The 11,126-nt window shown below is 33.1% G+C and overlaps 1 protein-coding gene across 1 annotated transcript in view; it reads left to right on the top strand.

Annotated features, from left to right (window-relative positions):
• The first annotated feature begins 3,588 nt into the window (after positions 1–3,588).
• LOC138310378 (BMP-binding endothelial regulator protein-like) overlaps positions 3,589–11,126 on the top strand; it is an 84,960-nt gene continuing 77,422 nt past the window's right edge. The window contains exon 1 of the mRNA XM_069251576.1: positions 3,589–5,489. Coding sequence (XP_069107677.1) covers positions 5,279–5,489 — 211 coding nt within the window. The 5' untranslated portion in view covers positions 3,589–5,278. The remainder of the gene's footprint in view (positions 5,490–11,126) is intronic.

The raw sequence follows: 11,126 nt of genomic DNA, 5'->3' as shown, positions 1-11,126 counted from the left end.
ACCTGAGTGGATTTCCAGCTCAGCTCCATATACACAGACATTATACCATACAGAGAAGGGTTTTCTTTATAAAAAGGATAATATTAATAAAGGTAAGAAGCTTTGAGGATTTCCATTTTAATGTGATCGTACTAAGCAAAAATCTACACTTATCAGTTTAATCTTCAAGTCAATAAAACAGATATAAATTGTGAAAGATTAATACGTGAAAGTTTTTAACTGATTTTGGGAGAACTTAAAAGTGATGAAACAATATGACTTGTGTCACTGGGTACAGTTTGTACTGTGTATGTTCCAGTGAGATAACACTATAAATTCGATATCGGGTTCCCTGGTATCACAAGCAGAAACACACGGATATATACATTACAATACAATACAATACACAATACACAATACAATACAATGCAATACAATAAATACAATACAATACATTACAATACAATACATTACAATACAATATGTACAACACAATACATTATAATACAATACAATACATACATACAATACACATTACATACAATACATTACAATACAATACAATACAATACAATACAATACAATACAACAATACAATACATTACAATACATTACAATACAAAAACAATACAAACAATACATGTACAATACAATACATTACAATACAATACAATACAATACAATACATACAATACAATATGATACAATACAATACATAACAATACAATACAATACATACAATACAATAATACAATACAATACAATACAATAAATACAATACAACACAATACATTACAATACAATATAATACAATGAAGTTTAGCCAGATATACCTTCTCGTAAGTCTTCCAAAATTACTCCTACTTCTTTCATGTAAAGTCGATGAGGCTTGGTTTTGTATAGGATGGGAAGACAGTACTTTAGTTGTCCACCTGCTTCTGCCTGTTAAATAGCTAACAACATATAGTCAGCATATTTTTCAAATTAGGTAATAATTTCCATCGATAGATAGCGCGGTTTATACAATGCAGATGTTAAAAGAGTAAAACTATTGTTATATGCAGTAAATTAAGGTATTGGAAAATGATTATTTTTTAGTACATGTTCTTATAAAATGTTCCACGATACATGATTTAGGAATTTGAAGGAGTACTTCGTGGATAGGTGTCTTTGTGTTTGACCTACGAGACAATTTTGCATAAAAAACCGTTTGGTTTTATTCTTTCACAGCAACCAAGAAAATGATAATCAACAAGTTAAGCATCTTACTAATAGCCGTGTAAGCATTGATACCATTTTAATTTGATTATAAATAAAAAAATGTTTCAAATCATATCAATTCACATAAATGTTGTCATTGAGCATTTTCTGTTTGTTACAATGGAATTTTGATAAAATAACGCAAAATAGAAACTCTTTCAGCTTTGAGTAACCAACAAACTGAGAGATTTACCCCATCCTCAGTGCCCATTACAGTGATATTTCTGTGCAGGGTTACACCCCAGTAATGAGGGCCGAGGATCGTCAGTAAATTACAAGTGAAGGAAATTGAGAAACGGGAAATCTACACCAGGTGGGACAAAGAAGAAAGGGTATGTATTACAGCAATTGCATTTCATGACATTAATGAATTCAATTTTAGGTTCAAAATCTATCAAATAGATATCAAAACCAACTGATAAGTAATTAGCAATTTTCTTTAGTACAAAAAAAATACAAAGGCATAGAAACGTTTGGGGTAAATTGGCACAAGAGAACAGAATACAGGTCGTATATAGTTTACATTGTATAGTGGCATATGTGAAGACGATTCTGGTATTATGAGTGCGACAGTTTAATGTATACTTAGAATAATGTGGTGAGAATAATTTGGTGTGAGAATGAAAAATAGACAAATTGTACAGTTTAACATTGTATAGTGGCAAATGTAAAGATGTTTCTTGTGTTATGAGAACGATAGTTTAATGTATACTTAGAATATAAGATTAGTATGATGTGATAATGTGGTGAAAATAATTTGGTGTAAGAATGAAAAATTGTATTTGATGGTATATAGTAAAATGAAAATAGACAAAATCAATTTGATAATGTTTTATTCTGCTGAATAAAAAATAATTTACTTGTTGAATTTTATGACGATTATAGTTAAGATTAGTTTTAGTAGTATAAGTGAGATGTCTCTCCACACTACGTTAGGAGTGAGTGTGAACTTGTGTATACTTAAATTTTATTATATGTTATTTTTTACGCTACACAGTGCATGTATGGTATATATATACATCACTTATGAATTACTGATTTCTCATTAAACATATAATACATAATGAGTTATATTGTTTTTTCGCCGACCAACGGCTATATCTTTTCTGTGACTGTATTATGTTGAACCCCATGTTCCTTAATCTTGAAGTGATGCCTGACAACATGGCATGGTACTTCAATGTACCACCATTATCTAGGTAAAAAATAATCATATTTGATTTACTTGTTTTTTAATTCTGCACAGTACATACATTTTGTGTTAATTCTGTGCGTTGTCTTCATCTCTAAATGATGTTTACATGTTTAGATATTTTTTGGATATTGTTCCACTGAGTGCAGTTAAATGTCATTCTTTTGTTTATTTTCTAAATCCCATATCTGTCGTATTTAGATTAGAAACAATAGAAAAATAGCACAATATCTTGTCTACTTTCACATGCTTGCATGGATCTATAAATACAGTACCGTAGTAATCGTATATCCAAATAGCTGTATGCTTATTGTTTAGGATTTGGACATGTGTCAATATATCACCTGTTGTAATATTGCATATGATTGAATAAAAATATAGATAATTTAAAAAATGTTTGGCGTAATATCTTTGAGTAAATATTTCCTTTGTCATTTAAATATGTTTTATTATCTTTGTGTTTAGAATTATGCTTTTTCCAATAATATTATATCAAACTGCAGCATAATATTCTCATCAATATGAACAGGTCTCCTTTCTATATGAGATGGGGAGCACAATTTATCTAATTACTTTGCATTTAACATATTGCTAATCAAGTGACTTTATCCTCTTTTAAAAAGTCAAATAATAAAATACAGTGTCTCGTAAGTCAAGTATGAATGAATGTTGATGTGTTTTAAAGTGTGATAAAAACAATATTTATGATATTTTTAATATATTACGCTTTAATAAACAAATCTGATTCATATTATTTCAATAGATAAAAAAGTAAGCATTGAATAAAATATTTAAATGAGAACAACAAGATTAGTTTGTACATAGGACTCTCTCAATACCGATACTTTAGAGCCAATGTAAACACAGTCGACAAAAGTCACCACAGGTATTTAACCGACAGCATTAACACAGGTACAGGTAGTCTATAGGTTCAGTTTGTCTACCTGCACGCTTATCGTACATAGCTGACTAGGTCTCTTTGATTGGCGGGTTACCTTTAATAGTGGGTATGCTACGCCATGCTCCGGCCCAATGAGACAAACCGTCACCAACAATTCTTTAATGCCCTTACCCTATTCACTGAAAGTGACGGTCCCTATTGGTTCCCGACTGCGTGAGAGACAGATGTCCATTTCATTGAAGGGGTGTCGATTCTCTGTTAACCTTATGTGTAAATAACGCTCTCTCATTTTACTCCTATTTTCCAAAAGGGGGATTTTTTCGTCAGATTTTTTCCCCGGTTATTCAGTGATCCAAAGAACTCCTCACCTAATATACTGTATGTTTAAGTGTCGGCGAGCGAGGCACGCATCTGTGTGGAGACTTCAGAGATATAGTCTATCTGCTTCTATATAATATATACTTGATGTTATGAGACAGAAGTATTTAGAAGTGATACGAGAAAAATATGCGCAGACGTTGTTGGCCTATAGGACACTTAGTATTTACACTAAAAAGACGGTGTGTATAATGTTACGCTGTGAAAAGATCGACCAGGCTTTTTGCTATGACTGAAGAGCAAATAGTCGACGACTTCACTCGACTGTCTGTACGCGGTCGGGGAAAGATATAAATTGAAGTAAAAATTGTTTCAACCGTGATCCGGAGTACCGTTGTCCCGACCGTGCTTATATGTGGAGGAGTATTTTCTAGTGAATGGAAACAACACCGGACGTGCGGATTTTATACATGTGCATCAGTTGACATAATGCCATTGGATACCGATAAATAATTTGAACCAATCACTGAGGTGGAAGGATCGTGTGTGAGGTTTTTTTTTACAGAGAACACGGGAGTCTATGGAATGATACTGAAGTATTTAATACACCGTAACATTCAGGATCTATGTCTTGTGTCGGGATTGACGACAAAATGTCAACATCGAAATATGTTCCAGCATGTGATATTGGCATGTTGATATTTAAGAGAGTTTGTTCATTGACTTCCAGTGCTAACACTTGTCAAACTTGGAAGGGATGAGAGGTACCTCAATGGCTATCTCTAGACCTTGAGTGATGGCATGATAAGTCTGCTTCTATCAGGAGAAACAATTCAACTGTTTCACGAAACAAGGACCGTGCTCATGGAACCGAACTTGCAGATAACGGCTCTGTATTAAAACATCATTTTTATATCGTCTGTAGGAATTTGTCACTTGACAGAGCGTATCGAACACGCCGATATTTCTAGACATGTGTCGTGAATCGAACTCGACGATTTTTCGTCACACTGGACATCTCTTGATATAGGCCTAGAGTGATTAAGAGTTATATTAACTTGTGGAAATATTTACATAAATCATCCTATGTTTGAAAACTATTTAAATCTGTTCTAACCCCAACACACAACACGGATGGTAAACATCTGTTCGCGAAGAACATACAAGCACGTGCAGTTATAGATACGGAATATAGGCACGTGCTTTCTTTTAACTTCACATTGTTTCAAGAGAAAGATATAAAACATTATTCTTTTGTTTGGATTTTTAAAACAAAAATTGGTACAAAATTTGAAGGACTTGGTTGTCACGACAGGCAGTTGACAGCTGTATACACATAAGTCGTGGTGTGTTGTTGTACTTCGAGTATTTTTAACTATTGTAAAGACTCCAATTAGCCGTAACGGTGTCAGAGGTTACTGTCAACCGACACACTAATTAACGGTGTCATTAAGATGCCAAACGGAGATTTAATTCTTCGCTGGAATTTACAATAAATCCATTAATAAAAAAAAAATCAAAATATACCTCAACTTACAAAACAAATCAAATTTTCACTGTTTATTTTGAGGTATAGGATACATACAGTAAATTATATTTTAACTGTGGTCGATTAAAATTAACATTTTATGAATGTTGGCGATTCTAATCATCGTGAGTTAGGGACAAAATATCCGGATGGTGAGTGGAACGTCTCATCAATACGAGCTACTATGTGTACAAATACATCCAACGATGATACAACGTCAGCAACGAAATCGACGAGGATATTGTGTGTATTCTGGGGAATATTATGCTTAATTGTGATGAAATCGCCGGTAGTCCACGCTCAACTCACAGGTAAGATTCCATATTAATTAATCATTTATTTGATTCAGTTTTATGCAGAATGTCTACTCACTAAAACAGAAATACACTAAGTTACATGACATTCTTTACCATCATGGTTGGAGGCAGTTTATTAACATGCTCAACGATAAAAAAACCACCACAATACCCAGAAAACAATGAGCCAGCAAATTTATCGAAAATCATGATATGTAAGACAAGCAAAATAATGTTTATAAATTAAATAAAAATTCTTTGATCTGACAGTAGAATGTGATTGACTGATTAATTTAGTTTTTCTGCTGATAAAATGTTTTCGGATGTTTGATGTTGTGATTACACTGATAAAACACTAAAAAACACAGGGACTAGAAGTGTGATATATGATGAGCCGATAATTAAAAAACAATTATTTACATAATCACTATCCTAATTATAGTGAAATCGTAAAAGAAAAAAACCAGCATCCTGTGCTTTCAAATAGACAAATCGTTATAATGTTCATGTGCAATTCTTTTAAACCAATTCCAATATAATAATATTATGCTTTAAGTCCTAACATCGTTTATACATAATAGAATACCATGGACATACGTTCCTAAAATGTTGTAATGACTATGCTGTAAGCTGTTAATGCTGATGAACCGGGTTTGGTACCGGGCTACAGTGTCTGCACAACCCATATTTTGTATCTCGATGGATCTCGTGTACAGTACTAGGCGTAATGCCTGCGAAACCAAGCGATAATTTATCCGATTGTAAAACGAAAAAGATGGACGACAGATACAGATTTATAGGCTTGTGTGTGGGGGAAAGTATAATTCGCTGGAAGCATTGTGTGTTTATGAATCTGTTTGGAAGACAGAAGTCAAAAACAGGGGATGGTCTTCGATTGTAGTATCCGTAATGTTCTACCATTCCCTTAGCAACTACACAGATATAGTTTACCGCACTGTAAAACCAAAACGATGGTTGAGATACATATTGATAGGTTTTTGACTCATGAAAGGCAGAGTTAAAATAAAGTATTTGGTCGATCGTAGTATTTAAACTGTTCGCATTCTATTATTCTCTCACAGTAACGAGTACAACACAGTTTTATACCGTTTTCATGATATACTGATTCAGTTTTAATATTATCCGTTAGTCTCTTAAAGGGCTAATAACTTGTAAATTAATATGACAGACTAAAATGATGATAGGTAAATGATGCTTATATTAACCGGGTTTATCTGTTAGAGGTACATAATGTATAGGTTGATTATGTAAGTGAAATATAGGTTATATTGATACTAAATTTATATAGGAAAAAATGCTTCTGGCAACTGTGCGGTGTTCCTCGACTTCGATGTGTAAGTAATGTTTATTAGGTTCATTTAAGTTCTACTTTGAAATCATTGAGTCAAATATGATACAGACACCTCTGTGCGCGTAATAATACCGTAGATATATAGACGTGTAGCTAGAATACAAACCTTGTTGTTGTTATATTGAGAATTAAAGGAAACACACCACTATAGTATATATTGTGATTGACCCCTGCATATTGCCAATGTGTCGTGACGTAATCAGGGAAATTTTAAATTCAGACATCCATCATCTTCACTTCAAGTTAAACATTTAATGTGCATGCATTTATTTCTGGGTAATTTATGGTCTAAATACCATGCACATATAATTCTGTCTAATTTAGATCATTCATCATAATTTTCATTCAGGCGGATTCTTTAAGCGATTTCCTTATTTGGAAAATAATTTAATCTTGTAATAGCACAGGTCTTAAACATGAATTACATTCCTGAATTTGAAATGTGTAGAAACATTTTCCTGACGCGCGTTCAATCAAATATATACAGTTTTACATCCGTACCTTCAATTAGTTTGACTGATGGTAGCGTCTTCTAACTACATGTGTTTGTGTATCAAAAACAAAGTTCATTATATTGCAAGTTTTGTGTCTCCATTTGACCATAAAATTCAAATTTAGATTATATGTATTTCAATCATTATTTCACAGCCATTTAAATTACCTTTATTAATTACTTTAGAAAGCTGAGATGCTTTACAAGATCACAAAGTGTACTTTTACCAGAACAGACAATGTACACATACCTTAAGGAAGTTAAGCGAATAAAAATGTCGCCTTTTGCACATTTCTTTCATTACGACGTTGTGTCCTTATGAAAAGCTGTTACAGCCCTTGAAAGCGTAAAGAAAATTTATAATGAAAATATGAAAAAATGTACGATTAAAGCCGACGAAGGTTTATAAAATGTCACAGAATTTTCAGAAGAACTGCCCAAGCGTAAAACATTAGCTAGTTCATTCGCTTAACCCTATTTCTGTATACCTGTGTTCGGCTATAGCCATCTCTCTCAACCGGAACTCCCTTCACGTATAGAAGTTGAGTTACGAGGGTTTTCACGTAAAAGCTATAGAAGATAGTAGAAATTATGCATTTGTAAAGTTAGTAAATCATTAGTAAGGCCCATAATCAACCAGGCGTGTCGATTCATTAGCATCACCCCCGGGGATAGTAAATTCTATATTATAGCCAAGCGAGTGTTCATTATACATGATATACTCCTATGTGAAATGTATAAAAACGCTAATATTAAGAGATGAAAGGACAGTCTGAAGATATTGTAAAAGTGTTAAGTTTTGCCAAAAAGGGAATGAAGATTTCTTTGAGATTTTGTGACTTAAGTTCAGTGTTTTGTGACATAGCTTCAGTATTTTGTGACATAGGTTCAGTATTTTGTGACTTAGATTCAGTAGTTTGTGACTTAGATTCAGTATTTTGTGACTTAGATTCAGTATTTTGTGACTTAGATTCAGTATTTTGTGACTTGTTCAGTATTTTGTGACTTAGATTCAGTATTTTGACTTGTTCAGTATTTGTGACTTGATTCAGTATTTTGATTGACTTGGATAATTCAGTATTTTGTGACTTAGATTCAGTATTTTGTGACTTAGATATTGTGACTTAGTTCAGTAGTTGTGATTACTAGATTCAGTATTTTGTGACTTAGATTCAGTATTTTGTGACTTAGGTTCAGTATTTTGTGACTTAGATTCAGTAGTTTGTGACTTAGATTCAGTATTTTGTGACTTAGATTCAGTATTTTGTGACTTAAATTCAGTATTTTGTGACTTAGGTACATTAGGTTCAGTATTTTGTGGCTTAGGTACATGTAGGTTCAGTATTTTGTGACTTAGATTCAGTATTTTGTGACTCAGGTTCAGTATTTTGTGACGTAGATTCAGTATTTTGTGACTTTGGTTCAGTATTTCCTTGTATAGCCAGATGTCTTGCTATCATTACATTAATATCGTAAGGGCTGCTACTGCAGACAACCGTTATCTAGCTATAGATAAACGGCATTGAGTCTAAATTGATATTGATAAATAGTTTTTGTTCGTTTGAACTTGTGAATTAGAACATGAATTAGATCAAGATAAACTTAAATATATAGTGTACTGTACAGAATGTCTACATTACAGATTGACCATGAACGAATGTTCAACGTTACAATCTTCAGTGCTTGAAAGAATTCCTTATTACTTATTACGTTCTCCACAGAAAAAGCTCAACAGATGTTAAGTTGAAAAATTTTAGCAAAGTAACTTTACTTACCTCTTTATACTTTTCTATGGAGCAAAAACAAAACAAAAAAATGTTGGTATAGCCGTATCAACGGAAGACTTTCTTTGAGCATAACGCATTCCAAAGTCAAATCAATGAACTTTTTGTGAGATTGAATGCATGATTTACAAAATTAGTGTTAATATCGTTATTGATCTCGGGAAAAACGAGATTTAGCTGCATCCCCTTAAAATGTTCAAAACAGGTGACCGTAGGTTTTAAAAACTGATGACATTTATTTACGAAAATGTTTGCGTTTTTAAAGTGTCCTTTGGGGAAACATAACTTAAAGCCACTTGAGGATAACTACCTATATCCGTTATATGTAGTGTACGTAAGAGAATGGGCAAAAAAATATCGCTTCTTCTCTCACGATTCGCCGATAATTGGGATTCTTTCTAACTAATTACTTCCCATTAGCCACGGACAAATACCCTGCTCATAACAGTTATTCTAGAAAACGCACAAAATTCCTTTAAAACAATACACGTACTCCATTTAACTTTTACATCATACAATAGCCATTATTTGAAAGACAGACACGTCAAAACTTATGCATTGCAAGCAAAAGCCCTGTTACATGCTACACGGTTTTGGCCCATCCATTCCGTAAATGATTAGAACCGAACGAGCCAAATCGCAAGGTTGCTATTAAGGAAGACAAGAATTTCATAAGTTCTCCGTTTTTTAATAACGACGAACTTTGCATTGTTTTATATCCATTTTTGTTTAGTTTAGTCATTTTCATCGCCATCGATCTTAAGGAAAGGCAATTCTCGTTTGAAACATTAAAATGCATGAAACAGAAGGTACATTTAGTATATGTTTATTTATATGAAAAATAATTATACACAATTTTAGATATATTTTACATGTTTCTACGTTTATCCTTCGTGAGTAAAATCAAAGTTGTTCGATTTTGTCATATTATATACCTTGTTTAATGTCAAAGAGTATTAAGATCGTCATAGGAAATTCGAAAATTACTTTATTCCGTTTCTAGATTTGTTTCAACAGATACCAGTTCGCGACACCGCATACCCTAGGCCTGGCTGTATATTGGTTTTATAGAATTTGAGTTATTACTAAATTTTGACACTTACGCAACTTGATTTAAATTTCCGTAGCTCGTTTAAAGTAAACCAACAAATATACTAGTGTGGTATATTTCATATGACCGAGCGAGTGAAACTTTAAAAAGAAAGTTTATTTAAGAAACCCACTAAATACTATGTACACGGATAGCGATGCGTGGACATGAATCGTGGTTCAGCCAAATTACTAGTAATACTAATTAAACAATATGAAATTCAACATTGTCATCATAGCCGAGCTGTTAAGTACATATTTTTATCAATTACATACCACATGTATTATGTTTCTGGTGTATAGAGCGTGCCGTATATCTGTATAGTACATGTAGTAGCGCTCTACAGTTCAAAGGGTTCACCGTCATTTCGGAGTAACAGTAGTTGTGGGTTATGTATACACATATACCATTACACAAGAAAGAAAAAAAAATATCATGCATTAATCAAAGATGGAATTTTCAAAGACAGAGTTTGAGTATTTTTTTAAGTTATTTTTTTTTCTGAAACAGATAATTGTTCTCAGTTTCACAGATGAAACACGCGACACGGTGTTGCGTTCTGTATGAAAGGTCTTGTATCATATATCATTGACTATGTGCCAGGATTGAGAGCCTAGTTACTGCCGTTATATCACTGAAATATGTGCAAGGATCGCCTTCTATGATAATTCTATTGATAAACTCTAACCCTGTTCGTCTTATAGAAGAATCCATCCAGTCGGCTACGGGAGTCTATCCGCCACACTCGGCGAATGAGCTGCTGAAGGGGGGCTTCATTACGGAACCTTGCGTCATGTCTGCATTATCACGCAAAGTCGTACAGATATTAATAGAATCATTCACACATTACCTGTGTCTTATCAGCTAAAAGACGCGATGTTTTGCTTCATAAATTCTTTAAATTGGCCAAAAA

The sequence above is a fragment of the Argopecten irradians genome, chromosome 16, assembly GCF_041381155.1.
Source record: "Argopecten irradians isolate NY chromosome 16, Ai_NY, whole genome shotgun sequence".
Taxonomy (NCBI): domain Eukaryota; kingdom Metazoa; phylum Mollusca; class Bivalvia; order Pectinida; family Pectinidae; genus Argopecten; species Argopecten irradians.
Note: the sequence above shows the minus strand (reverse complement) of the source record. Positions and strands in the feature narration are given on the sequence as shown.